At 51.4% G+C, this 27266-nt stretch overlaps 1 protein-coding gene across 4 annotated transcripts; it reads right to left on the bottom strand.

Moving 5' to 3' along the window:
- Nucleotides 1-1203: 1203 nt before the first annotated feature.
- LOC111154648 (ER membrane protein complex subunit 1) lies at nucleotides 1204-27127 on the bottom strand. Of its 4 annotated transcripts, none has more exons than XM_022514417.1 (23): nucleotides 27030-27127; nucleotides 22862-22986; nucleotides 22108-22173; nucleotides 21785-21878; nucleotides 20822-20950; nucleotides 19869-19995; nucleotides 18976-19125; nucleotides 18494-18661; nucleotides 17723-17794; nucleotides 17301-17363; nucleotides 16351-16473; nucleotides 15511-15607; nucleotides 15058-15180; nucleotides 13336-13535; nucleotides 13028-13177; nucleotides 11878-12039; nucleotides 11413-11532; nucleotides 9052-9189; nucleotides 5402-5575; nucleotides 4383-4593; nucleotides 3938-4022; nucleotides 2763-2892; nucleotides 1204-2600 (listed from the first exon to the last, which is right to left on the bottom strand). In XM_022514417.1, exons 1-23 carry the CDS (start codon nucleotides 27125-27127, stop codon nucleotides 2421-2423), a joined length of 2985 nt encoding a protein of 994 aa, XP_022370125.1. In that variant the 3' UTR covers nucleotides 1204-2420. The 4 variants fall into 4 exon arrangements, with proteins under 4 accessions (XP_022370125.1, XP_022370127.1, XP_022370126.1 ...); XM_022514419.1 differs by having other exon boundaries at nucleotides 15058-15177; XM_022514418.1 differs by having other exon boundaries at nucleotides 17301-17360.
- Between the last annotated feature and the right edge of the window lie 139 nt (nucleotides 27128-27266).

The following is a 27266-nucleotide window of genomic DNA, read 5'->3' as shown; positions in this document are numbered from 1 at the left end:
GGGAACTTCATTAATGAAGGTGGGGGAAACAGATAGTTCAAGGGAGATGCACAGAAATAGAAGAAAACAGATCAGAGGGAGAGGCTGAGCGAAGCTAGTCAACCAAATGTGGCTTTAAGACGAAGAGAGGTAGAGAAATGACAAGACGGGACACAGGACCATGCTCTTAGCATTAGCTCTTTCGATCACCTGCTTTGAGAGAATTTTCAGTAAAATGGTAATGATTAAAGCCCAAACCCAGGGCTTTTTACGAAAAGGCAGGTAGCTTCCCTCCACTCAGCTTGCTCTTCGGATTCTGGCGCATACGTAGGCAAATGAAAACCAGCAGCCAGCAGACTGGGGGGCTGCGCCAACAGAGCCCACAGTGGGCGGGCTGCCAATGACGCAGCCTGCTCGTACTTCTGTAGGGCGTTCGGGATTCCAGCCGGGCGTCCTCAAAACTAGGCCAGGATCTTTTCTAACTTGTACGTATTCCCTTCTCCCAGGACACTTTAGAGAAACCATGCTTTGAGTCAGGATGAATCAATGCCTGTTCTTTCTGGAGATAGTTAGATGCTCATTGACTCATTCAGATCCACTTCACAATTTTATTACTCAAGTAAAATGACTCCCATTTTTCTTCCTCCCACTAGCATCATCTAACAGCAGCATATGACCACAAAAAGATCTTGAATTTTGTTTTTAAATAACTCAACTCTTGGGGTGCCTGGGTGGCTCAGTCGGTTAAGCGGCTGCCTTTGGCTCACGTCATGATCTCAAGGTCCTGGGATCAAGTCCCGCTTCAGGCCCACTCAACAGGGAGTCTGCTTGTCCCTCCCCCTCTGCCCCTCTCCCGCCTCAAATAAATAAAATCTTTTTTTTTTTTTTTTTGAAGATTTTATTTATATATTTGACAGAGATCACAAGTAGGCAGAGAGGCAGGCGGGAGAAGCAGGCTCCCCCCCGAGCAGAGAGCCTGATTCGGGACTCGATCCCAGGACCCTGAGATCATGACCTGAGCTGAAGGCAGAGGCTTTAACCCACTGAGTCACCCAGGTGCCCAAGTAAATAAAATCTTAACAATAATAATAAATAACATGACTCTTGCGGGATTAAATTGGCACGTTTCCCTATTAAAACACTGTGTGTCTGCACAGCTTTCGGCCCCGTGTAACGCAGAAGTCGCCTCCACATCACACGCCAGGAAAAAGGAGCGGCCATTCGTTCCATTCCTCATCCGCTTTATTCAGACACCTGAGTGAACCACTCCTCCCCACAACGCTAGAGATGGTCTCCTTTGCACACGTCATCCTTCACGGGAAAGAAAAACGCCATCATTCCCCAGATCCAGGCACAAAGGAAACTTTTAGAACTTTCTCCATTTGTCAGAGTCGACAGCTTGGCCGACAGGCAATGCTTCCTCCACCACATGCCAGTTTCCTAGCCCACCCCGCCCTCCCCGCTTTTAAAGCTGCAAAGGTTGCAGCAGTAACATTTAAAATCTACCCACTTTAGGAGGAATGTGGGGATGCACTCATGAATTTGTATCTAAAAATAAAAAATAAATAATGAGGTTCTCAAACAGGACGGCTGGCTCTGACTAGGTCAGAAAAGGACGAGGCCAGTCTGGGGGTGAACAGCCTGGTGGAGTCTCTCCTCCCTTGAAATCTCTTGCAGGCTCGGGCAATTCAGTAGTATTAAGGTGGCCTTGGCTCGGACACACCTTAGGCGCAAAGCATGGGCAATGACCGACAAAGCAGGACACTATGTCACACCTGACTTGTGATAAACAGCAACAAGGACTTCGTGGCCCCACCTGATGACTGACAGCCTCCAAACCAGAGGCATGAATTTTGATGCCATGTATAGATTCCTCAGCTCTTGGGAGAGAATCCCTGAGAGGCTGGATCCGTCTTTAAGCCTCAACTAAGCACAGATCTTCTTCCTCCCAACATGAAAGAGTAAAAGCACCTATGAGGCGGAGTTACCAGTAAGAGCTCCTGCCTGACTTGGAAGCATGAGGCAGGGAAACGGTCAGAAGGATTTCTATGTAAGCCTGGGAAACACAAAAGGTGAACCAAAATCTACAGAAGCAGGCCTCCCGAAAGAGAAAAATCTGTTGAGGGGACTTGGTAAAGAAACAACATTCATGGACAGGCAAAGGAGGGAGGCGGGGTGATGGCCTTCGGACTGTGAGGGCGAGTCCGCGGAGAGGCTTCGAGATCCCTGGCCGAGAGAGCTTAGCCTCTACTGGTCGCCGACGCTGCAGCAGACGCGTCCCAAAAGGAGTCTCCATGAGAGTCCAGCTTCTTCCCCACGACTCAGCTGAGGAGAGCACTCGACCCACGTCCTCGCCCGGGCCGCCGCACCGCAGCCGGAGCTCCCCACCTGGCCCCCGCTGCCCCCGGCTCTCTGCTCTCTGGCGCTGGGGTCCTGCGCCCTTACCGCCAGGCCCGATTCAGGAGCTTCACCTGTGCCAGCCTCTTGGTGATCATGGTGGCAAACACCAGGCCAAAGAGGACGCTGCTGATGAGCACGTAGTCATAGTCGTCCTTCAGGACGTCAAACTGCTTGGATGGGTAGACTCGAGTTTGGTAAATGTCCAAACCATAGGCCACAACCTGGGAGGCGGAGGGAACGAGAAATACGTGAGAAGGGCGGCCAGTGGTCGGTCCACCAGGACCTCGAGCTCTGGACAGAAAGGATATGGAATTTCCTCAGCTGCTTCCCGAGCATGAACTGAAGGGCCGCCGCTGTGCACGGTGGTGGGCGGCCCCACTCACCAGGCAAGTGGACTCCAGGCCTGAGGGAGCTGTGTAGATGCCTCGCATTCGAGAAACTGTCTGGTTGTAGTTAATGAATCGCTCTGCGTGTATCTGCACGTCTGGGGAATATGGGATCAGGTTCTCCTCCCTGCAAAACATCAGCCAGGACCGGCATTCAAGACTGCAGCAAGGGGATCTCTCAGCTGCCCTTTTTGAGTCCCGGGAGCTTTCCAGGCCACGTATCTAGCCTCGAATCTTCCTTCAAGGTCTACTTTAACTATCAAGTAGTTAAAAATGTGGCCGCTGAATGTCAGCAGGGGCTCCAAGAAAGAAACCTGGGTAGAGGGTAGATCTGGATTCCTACCCTGTTCTAAATCGAATGACAACCGGTGCTCTACACCAGAGGAGGAGGAGGTCAGGGCCAGTCTAACCCACACGTGCAGCCTCTTGATTCAGAGAGCCTCGGTCCACGTTCCTCGGAAAAGCCTAGGCTCACGCCATGGGCTAACCACACTCCCCCTTTCCTCCTGTGCAAACACAGATCTGCTCTCTTACCACACTGCTCAGTTCCCCACACCCCTAAGTGAACAGAATTCGGGATGGAAGCGAGAAAATATGCAAATGATGGCTGACAATACAAAACTGAACGCTAACGGTGACAAGCTGTGCCCCACATGACCCAGCCCTGTTAGCTCCCCAAGCTCACCGCCTCACATCCCCCCACCCCACCAGCGCTGCAGCCAGGATGGCTGCTTCCCTGCCTCTGGCTCGCCAGCCACGGTCTCAGGGCACGGGCACAGCCCTCCCCTGCCTGGGAAGCCCTCCCCCAGACAGCCACAGGCTGGCTTCTGACCACCTCCAAGTCTTCACTCTGCAGTCACCTTCCCAGCCGGGCATCCCCAGGCCACGCTCTCAAGTCACACCCCCTCATAATGCCCTACCCCCACCTGTCTTAATTTTTTCTCTGTAGCATATATAAGTACGTGACACGGTATTATTTCTCTTGCTTATCTTACGTAACATCCATCTCATCCCCCCCCCCACCATGTTACGCTCCACGAAGGGAGAGGTTTTCATCAGACTTACTCCCCGCTCTGCCCCCAGTCCCCAGCACAGCAAGATAGCACGTGGCAGTCATCAATAGGTCACGTTCCTGAGGGTTGGAGCCTCCAGTACTCCTGCAAGCGTCTCACCTGCTTTGCTCTGTTGGGATCTCTGGACGCCGGGGATCCAGCAAGGCCTTAGGAAGGGAAAGAATGGCTCCGGAAGGCAGCCCAACTGCGGAGAAACAAGTGCGGTCATGGGATCAAGCCCATACGAGGCTCTACACTCAAGGGGAGGCTGCTTAAGATTCACTCTCCCTCCTCCCTTGCCCTCTCCCCACCGCCCCCCCGTCTTGTGCACATGCGCTCTCTCCTAAACAAACAGAAAGGAGAGAAATGAGAGTCGTGTCAATCTCTTACAGGTGGCCAAGCTAGACTAAGGAACTTTTCCTGCGGCGATAAAGCCCTCCTCGCTAGCCTCCCCTAGTGGTCAAACAGGGCTGTGCCCGTGATGCGCGTCCAGCTGCGATTCTCCTCCGTGTGGCTCCTACAGAAACCAAAACCGTCACCCTGAGACCCTCCCCTGGTCACTCACTAAGCAGGTGCCGGCTGGTGATGCCCCGCTCGGTGATGGTGGCTTCCATGGCGCTGATGGAGGAAGGGAAGATGTAGGACTGCTGGAGGACCTGGGGCAGCTGAGGGCGGTCCAGGGAACTGAAGGCAGTGGCGTTGTACTGCTCAGTGCCCTCGTAGAGCTCCAGCGCCGTAAACTCATTGCGCCGGGCCTTGGTGTTCCAGTACTGGTACTGGAGAGAGGAGGGGGACAGCTGGGGACTAAGCTGCCACTTGGGCTGGACCACGGGGTATGACGCAGGAAGGCACCTCTCTTTCCATGCATGAGCTACACGTCCACGAAGGAAAGAAACCACCCAGCACCCATTTTCTTCCTTGCTACCAAATTTACTAACTTTCAGGGTACTTTTATCTAGCTTTAGGCAAAGTTCACCGTAAGACAAAGGAGTTCTCAAGATATTCAGAAGTCAGAATAACTGACTAGGGTTAATAACAGCTAGGGTCTGAGTGCTTATCATGTGGCAAGCATTATTCCAACCCAGACCAGAAGACACTCTCCTAGCCCTCCTTCATGAGTGATGCGACACAGGGAGCTCAATAATCACTTCAAGGTCGCACAGTCGAGGGGCGCCTGGGTGCCTCAGTCGTTAAGCATCTATCTTCAGCTCAGGTCATGATCCTCAGGTGCTGGGATCCAGCCCCGCAGCGGGCTCCCTGCTCAGTGGGGAGTCTCCTCCTCCCTCTCCCACTCCCCCTGCTTGCATTTCCTCTCTCGCTGTCTCTCTGTCAAATAAAATCTTAAAAAAAAAATTTTAAAAGGTCACACAGTCAGGAAAGGGAAGGGCTGCCATGAGCCCGAGGCCATCTAATTCCTGAGCCAAGTTCCCTAAACAGCACCTCAGCTGCCATCCAGGGGTTTGGATTCTATAGAAACACAAAGAGGCCACCAGTTTCTGGAACAAGAGGCATTGAAAGGATTCGAGACACAGGTCTTGGCTGGGTCGTGAACCTGACTGACACCCACACGTCTGGCGCTCTTACCACCACCCAGTTCTCTGCGTGCACAATGTGGACGGGGCCCTTGGCCTTCCTCTGCACGGAGGAGTGGATGACACGCCCAGTGACGCCATCGACGAGGAAGATGCCCACGAAGGTGCGCTCGTGGTGCGTGTCTGTGCTCTCCGTCACCACGGCCAACAGGTTGGGATTCAGGCTCTGGGGAGAAGGAGAGAAGAGTTCCTCCAGAACCGTGATGGCCAATCACAGGCCCTGCCGTGCGGGAGCCCTGGGTGGAGAGGCAGCCCGGAAGCCTGCTGGCCTGGCAGAGGAATCGGGCTTCCTGGCCGGAGGAACTCGCTACCAGAGCTTGTCATCACAGCCCCTGGTTAGAGTCCCCGGGTGCCACGTGCCACATCAGTTACTCTGCCCACCACCCCCCGAGAATCCCACAAACCACCTCGAAATGGAGCTATTGTCATCCATACGCGGTAGGTGAGAAAAGGCTGCAGGCCATAAAGCAACTTGCTCACGTCACAGACACAGCAAATGGTTAACCTGAGGTATAATCCAGCCTGCCCACTCCCTGACATAAGCCACTGCTCCCCCAGTGCGGTTTCTCTGCACCGGGGCCTGCCCTACGCCTGAACCAACAGACCAGTCTCAGTCCTCGTCTCACCCAACCTGCTGCTACAATGGGACACAGGTGATCGCCCCTTCTCAAAACACTTTCTCAGGGCGCCTGGGTGGCTCAATGGTTAAGCCTCTGCCTTCAGCTCAGGTCGTGATCCCAGGGTCCTAGGATCAAGCCCTGCATCGGGCTCCCTGCTCGGCGGGGAGCCTGCTTCCTCCTCTCTCTGCCTGCCTCTCTGCCTACTTGTGATCTCTGTCTGTCCAATAAATAAATAAAATCTTGGAAAAAACCACTTTCTCCACTTGGCATCCAGGACACGTGGCCCCGGTTTTCCTCCACCCCAATGGCTGCTCCTTGTCAGTCTACTCTGCAGGCTCCTCATCTCCCCAATCTCCTGAACATTGTCTACACTCGCTCTTGCAGTCACGCCACCCAGGGGTGCTGGCAATGGCCAAGGTTACACACCCACGCTACACTTTCCCTGAACCCCAGACTCTAAAGGGTTGTCATCTCAGCATCTCTTCTTAAATGTCCCACCTCAAACCTGACATGCGCCAAAGGGAATCCCGTCCTGCCCCTGCCTAAAGCCTGTTCCCCGCAGGCCCCCCCATGTGTCAGGTTTGAGACCCAGGACCTCTGACTCTTTCTTGACTCCCTTCTCTCTCCCCAGCACAGACCGAACATCCCACCCACCAGCATATCCTCCTGGCTCTACCTTCAGAACGCCCTGGAATCTGGTCCCTCCTCCCCACCCCCACCCCCAATCAAGCCACCACCACGTCGCCAGGCTTACCGCAACAGCAGGTCTGCCTGCTGTCTCCCTCGGTCCTCTGGTCTCTCCACACAGCAGGCTGAGCGACCCCTTAACCTCGGTCGTTTAGGTCACACCCGTGCTCCCAGCTTCCCACCGGCACTCCAGCTCACTCAACATCAAGGCCGGGGTGGTGGCCTCATGATATGTCCTGCCACCCTCTGACCCCAGCAGCCTGGACTCTCCTCGCTCACCACACTCCAGTCATACTGTCCCCCTTGCTGTTTCTGGAACACTCCAGGTCCACTCCAGCCTTCCTGTCCAGAAGGCTGTTCCCCCGATGTCACGCACTATCCTTCTTCCTTCCCAAGGTGTCACTGTCGCGGTGAGATCCTCCTTAACCTATTTTAACTCACACGCCCTTCCAATCCCAGCTTCACCCCCCCCCTTCTCAGCTTTGTTCTTCATAGAACTTGCTGCTCTCTGGTACGCTTTACATTTATCGGTGTACTTGCTTTCTGGTCTCTCCTGAATATAGTTAGAGCCTCAATTTTGTCTATTTTGTTCACGGATATATCTCAGAGTCTAAAAGAGTGTCTGACATCCCACTAGCAACCCCACCACCTCCCCCCAAAAAAAAGTACAGCTTCCCCTCTGTGGTGTTCCTTCTAAACCCGCAACCACGGTCTAACCACGAGAAAAACGTCAGACAAACCAAAATTGTCTACAAAACACCTGCCTCGTACTCTCCAAATCTATCAAGGTGACGAAAAACTAAACAGGCCAGAGGAGACTTAGAGAAACGTGGCAAGTCCATGGAGCATGGGGCCCGGGGCTGGGCCTGCAGCAGAAAGGGACCTTAGCGGGAAAACCGGTGAAACTCTGAGAAAGTCCGGAGTTAACAGTCTTGTACCAATGCTGGTTTCTTAGTTCAGACAGACTTAGTTCAGACAGATTCTTAGTTCACCACAGTCCCCTGGGGGGAGCCAGTAAGGTGCACATGCGAATTCAATGTACCATCTTTGCAGCTTTCCTGTAAATCTAAAATTAGGCCAAAACAAAAAGAAGCTTATTGAAAAAAAAAAAAACTAAAAAACGTGTGTGATGAGTATAAATCCAAAAAAGCCCTACTTTAGAACTACTGATGAAGCCCTAGTTAGAACTACTATTTTTTAACATAGAAAAATACAAGTACTCTTTGTAAATTCTAACTCATAAACGTAAAATTACATAAAGAATACACTTTTTCGGGGCACCTGGGTGGCTCAGTGGGTTAAAGCCTCTGCCTTCGGCTTGGGTCGTGATCTCAGGGTCCTGGGATCGAGCCCCGCGTCGGGCGCTCTGCTCGGCAGGGGGCCTGCCCCCCCATCCTCTCTGCCTGCCTCTCTCCTACTTGTGATCTCTGTCTGTCAAATAAATAAATTTTAAAAAATCTTAAAAAAATAAAGCATGCAGTTTGATGAATAAAAAAAAAATACACTTTTTCTAGCACAATCAAGCGTACTCTAGAATTTGTGTTATTTTGGCCGTTCTGACTGACTAAGGCAAACTGACTGCAGCCACAAGGAAGGCAGCCGTCACTAAAGATTTCTAATCAGGAGCGCTAATAAGGTTAACCACGAGGCTGGCACTGTTCTAACCATGTTACGTGTTGTTATGTGTTACCACTAATCTCCACGACAATCCTATGACGTAGGTGTTCTTAGCCCCATTATATTCTTAAAAACAGACATTCGGGAAGCCTCCGAACTACCCACGATGAGCAGCCAGCGTGGGGCAGAGCCAGGTGTGAACCCGGACAGCCCAGCCCACGCCCCATGAAGCCGCTCCCCCGTCAGCCGCCTTGGCCGCACTCTCGGCCGCATCACCCTCCTCCAACTCAGCCCGCGCTCTGCGGAGCGTGCCACCAATGACCGCGCATCGCTACCAGGCTGCCTTCTCTCCCAACAGTTTGGCAGCCCACTAGCCACCTCTCTGTCTCCCTCCTTCACCACTAACTAGCGTGGATCACAGAGATGGAGTTTCTAATGGATCAGTGAAGGCTTAAGCCCCCAGCGTTCGACCAGCACTATCACGAGCAGCAAGAGCGAGCATCTACCGGGTAGCAGCCATAGGCCAGGTACTACGCTAGGCGTGAGTGTCACGCAATCATCACGACAGCCCTACAAAGGAGGCACGTCAGACTCATTTGAGAAGAAACGAAAGCTCAAAGGGATGAAACGACTCCCTCAAGATCAAGTAGCTATCAAATCCCAGAGCCAGAATCCAAGCCCTTGCCCTTCTGCTCAGCAGCAGACCACAAAACCGTACCTTATAGAGCACGCTGCGGTCCCCCATCACGCGGCCCTGGGAATGAACATGCTCACTGCTGCGCTTCCCTTTCACCTTGACGATGCGCTGCACTTCTGGGGGAATAGTCAGCTCCCAACTCAGCTCAGTGGTAAGATCCTAGGGCCAAGGCAAGAGAGCCGGCACTTATGATGTGGAGGGTACACTGAGTCCTGTGACAGCTATAGGCAGAGACATCCCACACTCCTTTATTTGCGGCCTTTGTGCCCAAAGAAACAGAGATCAGAGCTCGTGGGAAACAGCAGTAAGGATCTAGTTTGTGCAGATGTTTTGGATCTCTGTTTGATTAGGCAAGACATTAAAGCCAGTAAGAAAGGAGAGGAATGTTCAGTGGTATCCCATTGTTTATCTGAGTAGGAAATACCCAAGGAAAGTTTACCACTTACTACTACTAACTATGGCTCCCGTATCTGAGCTTAGCAGTAAATCACTAAACTGCCAGGGACCTTGAAACATTATAGGAAATGTTCTTCATAGTCAAAGAAAACCAATTCACAAAGTTTTACAGTTAAATATATTATTTTTTTAAAGATATATTTGAGAGAGAGAGCATGGAAGCATGCATGAGCTGGAGGGGCAGAGGGAGAGAATCTCAAGCAGATTCCACACACTGAGCACGGAGCCGGGTGCGGGGCTGGACCTCACGACCCTGAGATCATGACCTGAACCAAAACTGAGAGTCAGACACTTGATGGACAGAGCCACCCAGGCACTCCACAGTTAAATAAGTTATTATCCATCCATACTGTGTATACACAGAGCTTTGTGTTCTCTGTCTTCCCTCAGCCACTGTTTCTTCCCATGTCCTCAGGACTCCACCAATCTTGATACCCGCGAGCTTGCTCCCCCAAGCATGAAGAGCCATCTCTTTGAAGGCCCCTTTTTAATAACTTGAGGGGACAATTTTTTTCACCCACAGGGGTAAAGAACATGTTTTCTGGGGAGACCACTTCCCATGCTGTTTCTGGAAAGGTCAGCTGTTACAAAATGTCAAGAAAGGATACTGCATTTTTAAGACAACAAGAGCTAAAACTTAGATGGCATTTGCCATGTGCCAGGCATTGCTTCGTGTGATTTACACATATTAACTCCCTGACTCCTCACCACAACCTTACAGAGTAGGTCCTCTATCATCTTGTTTTATAGACAAGAAAAAAGGGCAAGGGACGTCATGGGCCCAAGGTCACAAAGTTAATAAATCACAGAGCCCGGCTTCCCACCCAGGCAGCTGGGTCCAAGCTCCTAAGCTCTATGTTGCACTGCCTCTCAAAAGGACCTGTGGGACAGGATGAGTCCTGGTGAGTACATGACCCACATCCCTCCTGTCTGCAGGCCTGCTAATGAGGCCAAGGCCAGCCCTCACCCCCCACCCCGCCCCGTGAACCTCAGAGCTGGCCCTCGGGGCCGGTGTCTATCAGTCTTTGCTAGCGCTAAACTCAAGTACGTCAAGAGTAGAGAAACAACAGTGGAGAAAATCAGCCCCATTTTTATAAATCAGATTCAGGGGCACCTGGGTGGCTCAATGGGTTAAGCCTCTGCCTTTGGCTCAGGTCATGATCTCAGGGTCCTGGGATCTAGCCCTGCATAGGGCTCTCTGCTCAGCGGGGAGCCTGCTTCCCTCTCTCTCTCTGCCTGCCTCTCTGCCTACCGTTGGTCTCTGTCAAATAAATAAAATCTTTAAAAAAAAAATCAGATTCAAAGCACACATTCTATCAAGAGTGGGTCAGTAACGGCATCTTCATACAGAAAGTACAACTCTACTCAACCTCCGTTCCACCTCCCACCCTCTCAAGAATGGACAACAACACTCCTTCTCTCTGCTAGAGAAAAGGAACGTGGATTAAAAAAATCCATGGGTTGGGGGGCGGTGAGGGCGGGTGGGCTGGGTGGGAGGGCGCCTGGGTGGCTCAGTTGCTTAAGCAGCTGGCTCTTAATTTCGGGATCGAGCCCCACATCGGGCTTCATGCTTAGCAAGGAGTCTGCTTGAGGATTCTTTCCTCCTCCTTCTTCCCTCTGCCCCTCCCACTGCTCACATGCTCTCTCCTTCCCTCTCTGAAATAAATACAGCTTTTAACAAAAGAAGAAAAAACCCTCCATGGGGGCAAAAATTTTATCTCCCGGGCATTACTCTTTTCACAGTACCTAGAATCTTGTCTGCCACGTAGCAGCTGTTCAATATGAAAAGGCCTATGAATCAGACATTAGGACTGTGCTGAGCCACATTTTCAACAGAATGAATAGCATGATCCACTTCTTAGCCAAATAGCCAAGAAACGCTTATACCCTCCCATGGAAGGTCCTGCCAGGGGGTGCCCTCCCTACCTTTCGAAGTCGATATCCACACAGCCGTCCCTGTTCTGCATCCACCAAATAGAAAAAGATGGAAGGAGCGAGCTCATGTAGCTGTCGTAAGACATTCCGAGTGGCTGGGAACGCCGTGACCTTGAAAACCCCAGAGACCCCAAAAGAGTTAAAGGAAAAGGGTGCTCTGTGCAGTCTCCCAAGATTCATTAGAGTTAGCCATCAAAAAGCCTTAAAAATAAAACAATCAATTTTAAAAGAATTAAAGCCCACTGAACCCAAACAGGGCTTAAATCTCTTTTTGCTAAGAGCCTGAGTTTCCACAGGTGCAGGGAAGGAAAAGCCATCGGGTGGCTCAGAGATGCCCTTCCAGCCCACACTCGCGCTGACTGCCGAGCCCCAGCTCTGGCCGCAAGCTGCCACGGGGACCACCCTCCCCACACAGGACCCCACCCGGTGCTCGCCAGCCGCGCTCAAGTCTCCTACCTTATACTCATCATTGATCAACAGCAGCACCTTGGCGTAATCCTGATCCATGATGGGGAGAAGCAGAGACTGCAGGATGGGGCGCTTCGGCACTGGGGGAGCCACCTGACTCCACTTGCCGAAGATGGGATTGAAGACGTACAAAGAACTCATCCCCGACTCCTGAGACGGACAAGCCAACAGTCAGACCAGCGGCAGGAAAAGGACGCAAGGGCTAAGGGCAGAGCTGGAGAGCTAGGACTTCAGCTCAACTGTGACACATTCCCAGGACCCTTCTGTGTGGATGCCCTATTTATGCAGAATAAAGTTTTGTGTGAAGGTAAACCGAGGCTAACGTGTCAGGAGGGAAACGGTTGAACTGCCCCTGTGGCCGAGCACTGGACACACTGAGGGAGAAACAGAACGGTCAAGTACCGATTCGCTAACCTCGGGCAGCCATTCCAGCGGTGCCTACCAAGCCTAGAAAGTGCCCTTTCTCTTTTTTAAAGATTTTACTTTTATTATCTGAGAGAGAGAGAGAGAGAGTGAGAGACAAAGAATAAGCAGGGGGAGAGGCAGAGGCACCGGGAGAAGCAAACTTCCCGCTGAGCAGGAAGCCCAATGTGGGGCTCGATCCCAGCACCCTGGGATTCATGACCTGAACCGAAGGCAGAGGCTTTACCCACTGAGCCACCCAGACGCCCCTAAGGTTTTATTTTTATTATTTATTTGAGAGAGAATGAGTGAGAGAGCACAAGCAAGGGAAGGGGCAGAGAGAGAGGGAGAGAAACTGTTTCTTTCTAACGACACTAGAGTGAATCCACAAAAATCCAGCTAATTCTGGGAGGCAAAAATAGCTTTGTGTCCTGCTCTCCTTCGTCTAAGGAGAAAGCAGCCGCTCAGCGGCTAACAGCGGCCTGCATGTGGGAAGGAGGAGGGCTGGCTCATTTCAGGTCTAGTGACATCACACCCCCTCCAGCGTCAACCCCCATCAGTCCTGGATAGTTCCTGGATGCGTCTTCCGCTCCAACAGCTGGAACAAACAGAGCTCTAGTCCCTGGACACCCGTCCCTAGCCCTCCCAGAATTCCAAAGGCCCAAGAGAAATGCAAATTACAAAACACTGAAAAGCCACACCCCCCCTGGCTCAGAGCCGAGGAGGACAGCCTCACCTTGTCCTTTACCAGCAGGGTGCACTGTGGGGGGTGGGGGAAATGGGCCGTCGTCCTCTGGACCATCAGTTTAAAGGAAGAATCTGGCTTGACGCTGGGGAGATACTGTTTCCAGAGGATGGTGCCAGAGCTGCTCTCAATGCCAAAAAGCTGGAAGATAAACACCTGGCTCACCACTAAGAAGACAAACCCGAGAGCTGGCTCTCTCCCTGGAAATCAGCACCAGCGCTAGCCCCTACCAAAGGCTTTTTGCTTCCCACTCACGGAACATCAGAAGCTTTGGTACCTGGGGCTTAAAGCCCTCTCACCTTGCCGGAGGCCGTCACCATCACCATCATCTTCTGGAGGTTAAATTCATCTCTGGCCAGGGTGTCAATGTTGATCTCATTCTTAATCTGACTTCGGGGCTTCCGAGCATCGTAAAACATCTTCCAGAGGTGGGAGGTCCAAGCCTGCAGCAGGATAAGCTGGGACGACAGGCGTTTCAGGAACATCCCCAGCAGGCCGTCTGGTGTCAAGGAGAATGTACCAGAACTGAGGCTCACGCCTCATCAGACTAGGTGCTTTCAGCAAGGAGCTTTTTCTAATGAGGGGGTCTCTCCCGCTCCTGTGGAGCACTCAAGTCATGACGTGCCAGGTGGCGAGCCCGAAGGGCGGTCCTTTAACCGAAGCTACAACTCTCACCCTCGGGTATAGCCATGCAGGAACTCCAAAACCTATCTTCCTGGCCCCCAGTACTCCCACCTCCTGGTCTCTTGGAAGAGGAGACCAGGAGGTCAGGGATCAGCCATGCTGAGCATGTCTCCACCACAGCCTGCATCCAGAATGGCCAGAAGGAGGTTTCCAGGTGTCACGACAAAACCAGAAAGGGGGAGAGTGTGGGGGTGCAGGGGTAAGTGTGCCATGGACAGGCATTTCCCTTACACATAGTTCGACTCCCACCCTGTCTATTAAACTGACACCCAGCAGACCTACTTGCCTCCAACCCCCAAAACCCTGTCAATGAGGCCACCACCCTCAAGTCCCCCCCACGGGGTCAATGTGGCAGCATGAGTACAGAGCCTGGTCTTTGGAGTCTGGCAGCCTGGACTAAAATCCCGACTCTACTACTTATTAGCTGGGTGACTCAGCTCGTGTACATAACCTCTGGCCTCTGGTTCCTCATGCGTAAGATCGCGTGTAGTCCAAGGGCCACGTGACCTACACATGTGACTTCACACCACGCAAGGTCCACGGTGAGTGCTCACTAAAAAGTAGTGCCTTTGCGCATCCTACTTCCAAGCAACCTCAGCACAAGGAAGAGAAGTGAGGGGCAAACAGAACAAGCCACAGGCCCAGCAGTCCATGCACACACGGTATGCACCTCAATGATGCGGGTCAGGAAAAACAAACAATTAACCAGAAGCTAGTCATGTGGACAGGCAACGGGCAACAAGGCAGCAGGAAGCAGATTTTACCTTGAATTGCTGGGTCCGGGCAGCAGAAATAAACAGTAAAGTCAAATTAATCCTCGGCTCAGAAAACCCGCAACGCCTACCAGCGTACCCGGCCCAGAGGCGGCCTCAGTAAACATGGCCGCAGAGCAAGGTGGAGGGATGGGAGGAAGAGGCGGGAGGCAGACTGACCAGAGCGATGTGAACCAAGTCCATCCTGGGGCATGGGACTGGCGGGCTCCAGAGGGCACCGCGGGCAACCACAACAACCCCATCAACCCAGTCACACCTCTCCAGAAAGACGCGGCTGGTGCCTCTGAGGAACTGAGGCAATGGCAGCTATGACTCTACTAAGTGAAGACTGAGAGGGGTTCCCAAGTGGCTCCTTTCAGAGAAAAGAACAGTTACCTAAACCACATGGCCATGAGGGCACCGGAAACTGGTCGCAGAGCAAGTTGCACACACACGGGCAAAACGACTGCGCCCAGGAAGCCGGGGACGCCGTGAGCCAGCATCTCCTGCGGTCTAACTAGCAGACCCATTCCCAGAGCAGCCTCCCCCAGCCATGATGCTGTTCCCAGCGTCCCCCGTGCGTACCTGCTTTCTTGCCGAATTCCCCTTCCAGCTCGGCCTGGGCGCCCGTCAGAGGCAGATCCACCATCTCCAAGCACACCACCTCTGCCAGCGACTCCTCCCGGGCCCACAGCACCACCTTCCCTGCTACAGAAACCCCGGTTATGAAAGCCACGCCTGCCTCCCCCATCGCCTGAAGGCTCTTCTCCATGGTTCGGGGATCCCAGACGCTCTCGTGTCAGGCCGAGAAGCAGCAGCGCACAGGGTGGCATGCAACAGTTCAGGTAAGGGAAGGGCCAGATCTCACCTTAGAATGCTAAGGGATCGTTCAAAAGCAGAGCAAAATACGGCTCTAAAAACTATTCAGGCTACACTCCACTGGAATCTTTCCCAGAAGCCAGTCCACGGCCCCCAAATACAGTCTGACTAGAAATCTGGGCAGGCCGACCAAAAACGGGCTGACTGAGGTGCGCTCACCCAGCTGCTGCAGGAAGAGTAGCAGGTGGTCCTCTGTCTGCACCAGGGCCCGGTAGCCCACCGAGTCGTCCTTCTTCAAGAACACCTGGATGTAGAGCTGTAAGCAGAGCCCGGGCCCCCGCAGTCAGCCAGAACCCAAATGCCTCTGCGCGCCGGACCCCCAAACTCAAGGCATCAGGAGCGGGAAATGGCCCAGGACCCAGGGTGATTCGCTGTCCAAGCAACACAGCGTCCCCCCCAGACCCCAAGGAGGGAACGTGAATGCATCAGAGCCAGCGCTGCGCTGCCAGGCCACGGTTCAGACCTCTCCAAGGGGGTGGTCTCAGAGTTTCCCGGGCACCGCTTCCGTCCCTCATGCTCCAGTCACTCCCCACGGAGCGAGCAGAAGGCCAAGGTGAGAGCTTCCATTTTGGAGATACAGAAGCCACAGCCCAGAGAGGCTGAGAACACGCTGAATGCGCAGCGGCCACGCAGGCGCCAACCACGGGTGCATGCTGGGGCACCGGTGACGTCTTATGGGCTCACGACTCTGGACACGGTTCACGATCTCACAAGGCCAGGTTTCATTAGTAAAACGAGGGCAGTAATAAGCACTTCACAAGGCTGGTGAGACAGGTGAGTTGATTAGGGCATAAAGAGCTGAGCACTGTGCCTGGCACGCTCACCACTTAGCATAAACGATACCTGCTTTGACCATTAGTCACGGGGCCTTATAACAAGTCAGCTCCTCAGGAAGAACTAGAGCCCGTGTCCAGAGAGCCCTAACCCTAACCCAAGGCTGTGGCCTGGCCCATGCTGAGAAGCCCCAGGACGGAGCCTGACACAAAGGTTCCGACTCACCCGCTCTGGCCGAGTGCCGTTCTGCTCCAGACTGAAGGTGATGGTGGTGTCCAGCAGCCGTCGACCTGTCTCCACGAAGTAGAGGTTAATGGTGTAGGTCTGGTTGAAGCAGGTCAGCGAGTCCTATGGGGACAGACGGCAGGGGTCAACACAGAGATCCCCCAGAGCCAAGTCCCACAGAGGAAATCCAAGAATTGGAGTTAACTGCCCTAGAGAAGGACCAGGCCAAGAAAAGAAATACATGCAAAGGAAAATAAAAGGAAAAAAGAGGCGCCCGTGGCTCAGTTCGTCGATGACTGCCTTCAGCTCAGGTCATGATCCTGGAGTCCAGGACCAAGTCCCATATCAGGCTCCCTGCTCAGCAGGGAGTCTGCTTCTCCCTCTGACCCTCTGCCTTCTCGTGCTCTCTTTCACTCCCTCTGTCTCTCAAATAAATAAATTGAAAAGTCTAAAAAAAATTTTTTTAAGGAAAAAAGAAAGCTAAGTTGCAAGGCAGAAATGAGGTATCCGAGTAAATACACAGAGTAACAACCACAATACTTGTTGCAGAAGGAAGTCAGTACGATGCAGCAGACTTCCCCAAGAGAGGGAAGACCCCCGCGAGGAAATCACAAAGCTCTTCAGGAGAGCTCAGGAGATGCGAAACACAGCAGAAGCCCCGCCCCGGGGCCCGTGCTCTGCTCCAGTGCAACCACACAGATCGCCATTCAGCAATACCAGCCGGAGCCCAGAAGACACGGGGAACGGAGCCAGAGGAGAAAGTGGTTAAGAACAGATTCTAGGGATTCTACTTCCGAGTTCCCAACTACAAAGGATCCAGACAAGCACGATTTACAATATGCGGCAAACCCCGCCAGGGTTGAGCGCTCCAGGAGACCTGCTCCCAGCCTCCCTGGACGCCTAAGCCTGGCACACTGCCCAATGCCACACCGCCCAATGCCACACCGTACCTGAGCCCTGGGCTTCTCCGGAAAGCTCCCCAGGGACCCATCTTCAGAGCTGCTCGGTTTCTGCTGGGGAAAAGAGAAGGACAGATGAGAACACTTAACCCACGGGGTTATTCCCCAGTCACGGAACTGAAGGTCTCCCTTCTGTGTCATCTTAGCACCCGGGAGAAACAAAAATCCCTCCTCACTCCTGCTCACAGAGCCTACGGAGCTCTTAACAGCCACAGAAGGAAGTGGGGCTGTACTATTAGGCTCCCACTCCCGGGGACAGGGTCACTGAAAGCACTACAGAGCAAGTGAGAACTTAACTTCTCAACAGCTTCCTGTCCCCGGGTTCAAACTGCCCCGACGTTTGGCTCTCAGGGCTCCTGGGAGACATAAGGAAGGAGAACCCCCAAGTGCCGGCTGGTATCCTTGATACGCACCGTTTCACTGCGACAGGTCACAACTGCAGCCACTGTCTTCTCTCCAGTGGTGGCAAAGCTCACTAGAGCAGCCTGGGAAGAAAGCAAAGTGTCAGTTCCTAAATGGGGCCTATACCAGTCAGCCACCTTACAGAAGAGCATCTCTCCAGGGATGTCCCTTGGCCTTGGAGCTGAAAGTGCTCCTGACTTTGAAGCACAGCAGCCAGGGCACCTGAGAACAGAGGGAGGCCTCAGAGGCATCCAGAGCTGAAAACAGGCCTTTTCCCTACCTCCAACACAGGCACACGCCAGCCCTAAATTTCACAACGTTCTTAGTATCTATAGGGAAGCTCGAATGAATGTTCCCACTCTCCTGTGGACTCAGAACAAGGTGCCAGTTTGACCCTAAAGATCCTCTGGAACTCTCAGAAAAAAAAGAAAAAAAAAAAAAAAAAAAGGATTCCATTTCTGCTCTAAAGCGAACCCATCTTGGGGCGCTTGGATGGCTCAGTGGGTTAAGCCTCTGCCTTCAGCTCAGGTCATGATCTTGGGGTCCTGGGATTGAGCCCCACATCGGGCTCTCTGCTCAGCAGGGAGCCTGCTTCCCCCTCTCTCTCTGCCTGCCTCTCTGCCTACTCGCGATCTCTATCAGTTAAATAAATAAAATATTTTTAAAATAAATAAATAAATAAAGTGAACCCATCTCAAACCACACACAGAAGAGAAAGCCTGGATCCAGAACAAACATCGACAGATCCTCCTGACCCCTAGCACCGTGCTGCCTGCGGTCACCTGTGGGAAGTCTTTGAGCAGACTCAGGGCTCCGTGATGGTAGTGCAGCAGAGCATAGTGGCTTGGGGACAACTGCAGGAAGAACTGGGCCCGAGAAGGATCCACTGGGTTAGGCTGCGTGGGCAGGACCCGGGGCTGGAAACCACTTGCAAATTCTAAGTCAAGAGACTGAAAGGCAAGAAAAAAAAAAAAGGATTAGGGCTACAAGCGGGCAAGTCACTGGTCCACTGATCCATCCCAGGCCTCCTTCCTCTGCCCCACTTTGCCAGGGAAAGTAACCAGGCCACGGCACGTAGCTCCAGAAGCTCCCATTCAGGCTCTCTAAAGAGTGGCCCATTTCTCCTTACACCAGTCCAGCCAGAAGCCTAACCTCCCAACAACTACCGCGGCTCAGGAAGGAAGCCATGTCACTGGGAGAAAAACTTAGTTCTAAGCAGCAAAGGCAAGGCCTCGGGCCAGGGAGCAGCAGCGCCACCTCTCACCTGCAGCGGGATCTGTCTCAACTCCCATTCTGTCTCCAGGGCCAGGGTCTGGAGGGACCGTGAGCTCGGGTCGGGGCACACCAGGACAGCCTCATCCACCACACCACAGGCTCCAGTGAGACTCTGAAGCCAGGGGGTTGACACCCTGACCTACAGGACAGACATCGTAGTGGGACGTTGGTGAGAATGTTTACATTTTCCTCTCCACTCATCAGCAAGGTCATGGGGGGCTAAGCTCAAAGATTCTTCATGGCTGGTTCCAAAGGACTTCTTCCGGGCACCTGGGAGGCTCAGTTGGGTAAGCAGCTGCCTTTGGCTCAGGTCATGATCCCAGGGTCCTGGGATCAAGCCCCGCATCGGGCTCCCTGCTCAGTGGAGAGCCTGCTTCTCCTTCCCCTTCTACCTGCTGCTCTGCCTACTTGTACTCTCTCTCTGTCAAATAAATAAATAAAATCTTAAAAAAAAAAAAAAAAGGACTTCTTCCCACCCCTCCCAACTTCCCGAGAGCTCCCAAACTGGAGAAAATCAGGATCTGGAAAAACATACCAGGTCATCTTTAAGACCCGGTTTTTCAGATAAGCATTTCTCTCCCGTATTTGTCATACGTGGTTTCCTATAACCACTACACAGAATTATCTCCTAAGAAAGTTGCAGGCAATGAGAAAAAACCTACGTAACTTCCCATCCACCCCAGGAGAGCACCACGCATGAATGTGAGGGCTTTAAACAAACGTTCGATGAAGAGAAAGCAGCCTCCAAGTGACCAGAATCAGCGACCGCGAATGGCTTCTGCATCTAACCAGCCAAGCTCCCTGGTCCCTGAGGCAAAGGCGAGCTCCGTCTATTCCCCTTCACAATCCACAAGGTGCCTCACGCCAGACGCCCAGCCATACCTGCTGAACAATCTCTCCATCTTCCACGTTAAACTTGACGATGTTCACGTGGCTGAAGGGAACAACTCCGAGGGCCCACACCACCCCAGACCCGTAGGAATACGTCATCTGGTAATGGATGCTGTCACTAAGAGAGGGAAGACAAAGCAAGGAGCAACAGCTTCAGCCATAGGTCAGGCCCGCCCTCAGGGGTCTTCTTGTCGCAACCTAGCAGTCCCCAAGTAGGATTTGTTTGGCTCCCAGTTTTGTTTTTGTTTTTTTTTTAATAGTCACCAACATTTAGAACTGAAACTTAACATGTAAAAATCAGATTTCTAGCTCTTCTTAAAAAGGAGGAGCGGCAACGCTAGGCATGCCTACAGAGCGCCAATAGGCTAAGTAAGGATGCCCCCTGGAGGTAAGCCAGGCACACTGCAGCTGCCAGAAATCCCCACGGGGCCTGTTTTGCTCAGGGGTGCCATGCACTTGGCCACATCTGAATTTGAGTTTTTACACCCCGAAAATGGCCACAAGTCTGAGCAAATCTTTCCTTTTCTTCCCTCTGTCCTGATCCTTCCTAGCTTCAATGCTTTCCATGACTAAGACCTCTGGAAACCATCTCAAACCTCACTCAGTCCCTCTCCTGGGCTCTTCTTGAGTTGTTCTGATTCATAACATGAACGAAAAGCTCAGTCTGACTTGAAGTCAAAAAGCCCAGAGTGCTACAACCATGAGCGAGGAGCCGCTCCCCTTGCTGGGCTGTGTCTAATGCCCAATTTAAGAATTTCCTTCTCACTACAAACGAAATGCCAGAAGGAGCACAGCCTGTGAGTACAGGCCTACATCCAGTGAGCCCAACACACGATGACAACATTAAGGGGAGGCTGAGTCAGAACACTTCCAACCCTCGGAGAAAGAGGAGCTTGTAGAGAGCAGAACAAGGCGGCCGTCACCCCGTGGGCAGGTGGCCTTACCTTTCAGGGAGGTGTTCCACCCACTTTAGGTGCCCGCTGGAGAGATGATGCAGGGCAAGAGTGGTCTTCTTCAGGACCGCGATGTACCTCACTGAGTCCTGCAGGCCTACCAGCCCGAGTGCCTGGAAACTGAGCATGGGTACAGGGGTGAGAACAGCCTGACACCTCCAAGGTCTCAGACTAGAGCAGAGAATCTGGAATGCCACCACTATAGCTCGATAGGTAAGAAAACAGGCCTTGGGGTCAAACGCATCAGGATCCTAATACCGGCTCTGCTTCTGGTGAGCTGGCTTGGGAGGCTGTGCTTTCAACCCCTGGGCTCTGCTGCTTCTCTGAAGCCCCGTGAACCTCCTCAGGGTTGTTCCCTCCCTCCGCTAGGACTTCCCAGCAAGCAGGCCATCCCTCCTCCATGGCATCCTTCACCCCGGACTGTCATCACAGGCTACGTGCCTGCCTCCCCCAGCTGACCATGAGTTTCTGGACAACAGAAACTTTCTCAGGGTCACATATGTGTTCCCACGGCCTGGGGGAGGCACCAGGTGTTAACCATGTAACCATCAGAAGCGGAGTCCACTACTGCCACCGGCCCTGTGATCACAGCCACCCAGCAAAGATACAGCAGCCGTCCGAGCTGTTCTCTCAACACAAAACTAAAATGCTGAAAAGTTCCTATCACATTCCTATACCTAGGACATTAGAGAGTTCTCACGTCATGGTAAGATTAGGAGTGGCAATCAGGTGCAAGGACACGTACTGCACCTAACACATGCTCGATCAACACTGGCAGAACCACCACGTGTTCCGTGACCTAAACTCATCAAAATGCGTGGCATCTGAGGTTTGGGCTCTTCGGTGGCCCGTGAGGAAAAACGTCAAAAGACCCTGCACTGCTGTCCCTGCAGACCTGTGTTCGGGCAAAGCCCTGAGGCAAGCCCGGATGACATGTAGCTTCTTGCCCTCTACCTGCCACTGTCCAGGGTAGTCTCCCAGTTCAGGCCCCCAATGTTAGTCTCCCAGGAACGCATGATCCGGCCTCCACTGCACACAGTGATTGCATCTGGAAGAGAAAAACCATGGTGAAGTCATCTCCCCAACTGGCGCTCCGTGGCCTCCTCTGATGGTCGAGGAGCAATGGCTGCACCTCTGAGGTACGGATGCAGATAGAAGTTATTTGCAATACCTGTCCTTTCCTTTTGGGGACACCCCTCTCCCCTCCCTTCCCTAACAGACCCCGTGTGGGGAGATGGAACCAACACCACGATAAAGGCCAAGTAGGACTCGCTTACCCTGTCCGTAGAGCAGCATGGCGTCCACAGCCCCTTCTGCCGTGCCCTTGTCAACGTGGCGCCACACTGAGAGACAGGAGAGTGAGACGTTACTATAAACTGGACAGAGGTATCCAAGAAGACAGGTAGGAGAGACTGGAAGAGGTCTTTGTTTGCACAGCGGTATCTAATTTTATTTCAAGGAGAGAAGGATTACAGCTAACCAGCAATGACCCACTCACTCACTGGGTAATGAGGGGAGGAAGGTTTGAGAGGAGCCATTCCTGTCCCAGTCTGAACTCTTCACTTCCCATACCTCCTACCACCCCAAACATACAAATGAAAGACAAAATTAACAGAATCTCTATGATTCACATGAAAAACGGTGATCGTAAATCTTATTTCCATAATTTTGGTCCCAAAAAGCATCCACAAAAGCAGCTTAACTTAACTTAACTTAAACGGGGCATCCAAATCTTTACTACAAAATAGAAAGCAGAAATAGAAAAATATTTTGAAATAATATCTTAACCTAAGAACTGTCAGGACTCAACCTGAGGGTCTAAACTAAAAAGACCAGTTATAGGAAAACAGTTACTGTTCAAAGACAACACAACCAGAAAACAAGTATCAGAATTTAGTAAGAGACATCTTTCAGCCAACCTGCCCCTAACGTGGTCAGCAGCCAAGAAGACCACACACGCCACAGTCCATTCTGGATTCACTATGGTCAGTCATTCCATCCCAAGACAAGCGCCCTACATAGGTCACTCACAGATCTCCCCGGTCCGAGAATTTAATGCTGCAATCACGTTCTTCTCTGTAGCCACAACCAATTTCTTGGATCCAGGGGAAAATTCCAAGGAGGCAAACTTGAGCTTCCCGACATACTGCTGTCTCCTGAGGAAGAGAGGACAGGGAAATGTGAGGGGCCAAAATCATCACTGCACAAAACATTATGGGAAAAGACCACTGCACCAACACATAATGTTATCACCAAACTACCTATCCTAGGACATGTGAGGAATGTCTGTTAATGAGGAGATTTGACCAAAAGCAAGATTTCTATGCAACATAGTCAGAAAGCAAGGGAACAAGAAGAGAGAATATACCCTAAGACATAATAAGCACAAGTCTTACTTTTTTTTTTTTTTTTAAAGATTTTATGTATTTATTTATTTTAGAGAGAAAGAAAAAGTGAGCAGGGGGAGGGATAGAGAGAGATGAACAAGCAGACTCCATGCTGAGTGCAGAGCTCAACACGGGGCTCCATTCCAGGACCCAGAGATCATGACCTGAGCTGAAGGCAGACGCTTAACTGACTGAGCCACCCAGGCGCCCCCACAAGTCTTACTTCTAAATGCAAGCACAGGGCGCCTGGGTGGCTCAGTGGGTTAAAGCCTCTGCCTTCGGCTCGGGTCATGGTCTCAGGGTCCTGAGATCGAGCCCCGCATTGGGCTCTCTGCTCAGCAGGGAGCCTGCTTCCTCCTCTCTCCCTGCCTCCCTCTCTGACTACTTGTAATCTCTATCAAATAAATAAATAAAATATTAAAAAAAAAAATAAATGCAAGCACATATTATCTCAAGTGCCACCGAAAAGAACACCTGGCCTAAATCCCACTGGAACAAACATTAGTCCTCTCTGTATTCATTAATAGTGGGACTATTATGTGAGAGAAGAGACACAAAGCCTAATGTCCACAAACATACAATCCAACTGCCCTTCTGTTTTCATGGACCCCTGGAGAAAAAAATTCATGCAAATTTTCCAATAAAACTGGGTTAGGCTTCTGTTTTCTACAGTCTTTTCTTTTTTTTTTAAGATTTTATTTATTTGACAGAGACATCACAAGTTGGCAGAGAGGCAGGCAGAGAGAAAGAGGGAGAAGCAGGTTCCCTGCCGAGCAGAGAGCCCAATGCGGGGCTCGATCCCAAGACCCTGAGATCATGACCTGAGCTGAAGGCAGAGGCTTAACCTACTGAGCCACCCAGGTGCCCCTCTACAGCCTTTTCAAGCCCACTGCATGTTCAGGATCCATTTGACTCATTACTCATACTTTCCTTGGAATATATCCCATCACTTTCAATGCCCTTCTCTAAGCATAAAGGAAATACAATTAGCTTTGCATGGCACACTACGAAGTACACAGGAGGTGCTTGCACATTGCTGTTAAGGAAAAAGTACTCTCATCCCAGCAAACTAAACACACATGGCATTTACACAAAATTTCTCTTGTGATGTTGTTTGGTCTGATTAAAAAAAGGGGGGGGGCGCCTGGGTGGCTCAGTGGGTTAAAGCCTCTGCCTTCAGCTCAGGTCATGGTCCCAGGGTCCTGGGATCGAGCCCCGCATCGGGCTCTCTGCTTGGCAGGGAGCCTGCTTCTCCCTCTCTCTCTGCCTGCCTCTCTACCTACTTGTGATCTTTGTCTGTCAAATAAATAAATAAAATCTTAAAAAAAAAAAAAAGGGAAAGAAACTAAGCAGAGAGTAGAGAATAGGCTTATATGACATTCAACAGTTTCTATCTGGGGGTGCCTGGGTGGCTCAGTGGGTTGGGCCGCTGCCTTCGGCTCGGGTCATGATCTCAGGGTCCTGGGATCAAGTCCCACATCGGGCTCTCTGCTCAGTGGGGAGCCTGCTTCCCTCTCTCTCTCTCTCTCTGCCTGCCTCTCTGTCTACTTGTGATCTCTCTCTGTCAAATAAAAAAAAAAAATTTTTAAAAAAAAAAAAAAAAAAAAAACAGTTTCAGGACGCCTGGGTGGCTCAGTTGGTTAAGCAGCTGCCTTCGGCTCAGGTCATGATCCCAGCGTCCTGGGATCGAGTCCCACATCGGGCTCCTTGCTCATCAGGGAGCCTGCTTCTCCCTCTGCCTCTGCCTGCCATTCTGTCTGCCTGTGCTTGCTCTCTCTCCCTCTCTCTCTCTCTCTCTGACAAATAAAAATAAAAAAAAATAAAAAAATAAAAAAAAAACAGTTTCTATCTGTATTTTCGCATACTTAATTCATGCTATATCCACTGAACATTAAGAAATGCATAAGATGGATGTTATTACTTTATTTTACAAGGAAAAATTATTACTCTCATGTTACAGGCAAATAACTAAGGTCTGGTGGAGTCAAGTAATTACGGTCAGAAATAGAAAACAAGACTAAGACCTTCTGACTCTAATTCTCATGCTCTCTTTTAAAATATTGTTATCTTTCATCCTGACTGTAAAAGTAATGTCTGTTTGGGGTGCTTGGGTGGCTCAGTCAATTAAGCAGCAGACTCCTGATTTGGGCTCAGGTCATGATCTCAGGGTTGTGAGATCAAGCCCTGTGTCACTTAGCATGGAACCTGCTTAGGATTCTCTCTCTCTCTGTCCCTCTCCCTTTGTCCCTTCCCTGCTTGAGTTCTCAAAAAAAAAAAAAAAAAGAAGGAATGGGGCGCCTGGGTGGCTCAGTGGGTTAAGTCTCTGCCTTTGGCTCGGGTCATGATCTCAGGGTCCTGAGACTGAGTCCCGCGTCAGGCTCTCTTCTTGGTGGGGAGCCTGCTTCCTCTTCTCTCTCTCTCTCTCTCTGCCTGCCTCTCTGCCTACTTGTGATCTCTGTCAAATAAATAAGTAAATTCTTTAAAAAGAGAAAAAAAGGAAGAAGAATTAAAGTAGTCCCTGCTCATTGTAGAAAATATGAAAAATACACAAAAGTATTTTTTAAATTTAAAATGCCTAAAATACCACCACCATAAATTTTGTAATGATTCAGGATATTTCCTTGTTTGTTTTTCTATTTGTAAATTATATATACCTAGTATTCTGCTAAGTTGGAGTCATACCACATAGGCATATAGGTTGTATATATGTAATATACATGTTACATTGTGAGCGTTTGCCCAATTAAAAATATGGCTTATGTTGTATTTACCACACTGTCCTCTATCACATACATATCCATCTGCCCCCACTAGACTGAGCTCCTTCTTATCTATCCACAACACCTAGAACAATTGTTGGCCTATTACAGGCAAGCAACAAATACGTAAATCAATGTATATGACACAGAAAACACTTCACAGAGGAGGAGGTACTTGAGCTAGGCTCTGAAGAATAAACTGTTCTCTGAAAAATAAAAACAATGGGTAACAGTAACTGTACTCAATGAGCCAGACATAGTGCTAACTTAAAAGAATGATCTCATTCACCCTTACAAGTGCTGTAGGGAATAATGAACCATTAATAAACCCATTTTACAGATAAAGAAACCTTGGCACAGAGTGGTTAAGTCACTTTCCCAAGTCACACAAACCCTAAGTGCCAAAATTTAGCCTCCAACGAGAGTACACCTTAATTGCAGGGTCTTAAGGAAGGGGGCGGTAGAGAGGATAAACTGAGTACGTGAATTAAATAATTGGCATCTCTATGAATGGCACCTCCCGGCAGATGTGAGACTTCCTGGACTTGTTCTAAGCCCAGGGCCGAGCTGGGCTGAAAGAGGAGAAATGATACAAGTTTAGGACCCAGGGTAAGACCCAAGCTCCTGTTCACATACCCAAGAGATGCCAATTCGAGGAAGAACGAGAGTTCACTGAGGGGCTGCGGACCCCGACACCCAGCAGATCAGAAACCTGACAGTCACAGAAACAGGCCCTGACGGGAAAGAAGGAACAGTGACCTCTGACCAGAATCCCAAGCATGCTTGAATGCCAGGGCCGGCTTCACGAACCCGCAACCTGTCACATAGAGACTGGCTTAGAAACGCCCCTGACGTTCCATTTAATGCCCTGTTGTGGTATATTAAAACTCTTTAACTTCTGAACCCGGGGTCCCACACTTTCATTTTGCAATGGGCCCCACAAGTTCTGCAGCCCGTCCTGGTGCCTGTAACCCCGTCCTCCCTGTAGCAGGCACAAGGCTGGTACTGAGAAAAAAGCCACACATCTCCCGAACAGGCCCCACACGCACGCACCAATCGAACTTGCCCACTTGGTCTTCGTAGACTGCTGCCGCAAGGACAAGCCGCGCAGCCCAAAGCCAGAGCCGAAGACCCGCCACCGACGCCGCCATGATGGGAGCCTGGGCCGGCCCACTGCCGGCCCGTCATGCACCCGGCCTCAGGCTCCGCCTGCGCAGACCATAGAGTTGGGATCTCACGAGAAGCCTTCGCCGGGGAGCTCTGGACTCGGAGGCCCCCCAGCGGGCGGGG

This window comes from Enhydra lutris, unplaced genomic scaffold, assembly GCF_002288905.1.
Source record: "Enhydra lutris kenyoni isolate GAN:26980312 unplaced genomic scaffold, ASM228890v2 scaffoldscaffold38, whole genome shotgun sequence".
Classification (NCBI taxonomy): domain Eukaryota; kingdom Metazoa; phylum Chordata; class Mammalia; order Carnivora; family Mustelidae; genus Enhydra; species Enhydra lutris.
This window is presented reverse-complemented; position numbering and strand designations above follow the sequence as displayed.

Excerpts from the sequence above, each read along its gene's own strand:
- LOC111154648 (XM_022514417.1), bottom strand. The coding sequence starts at position 27,127 with ATGGCGGCGTCGGTGGCGGGTCTTCGGCTCTGGCTTTGGGCTGCGCGG. Across the intron at positions 13,536-15,057 it reads GGAATTCGGCAAGAAAGCAG|ACGGCCTGCTGGGGATGTTC; the intron begins GTACGCACGGGG and ends CCTTGACACCAG. Across the intron at positions 4,594-5,401 it reads ACGCAGAGAACTGGGTGGTG|TACCAGTACTGGAACACCAA; the intron begins GTAAGAGCGCCA and ends TCCTCTCTCCAG.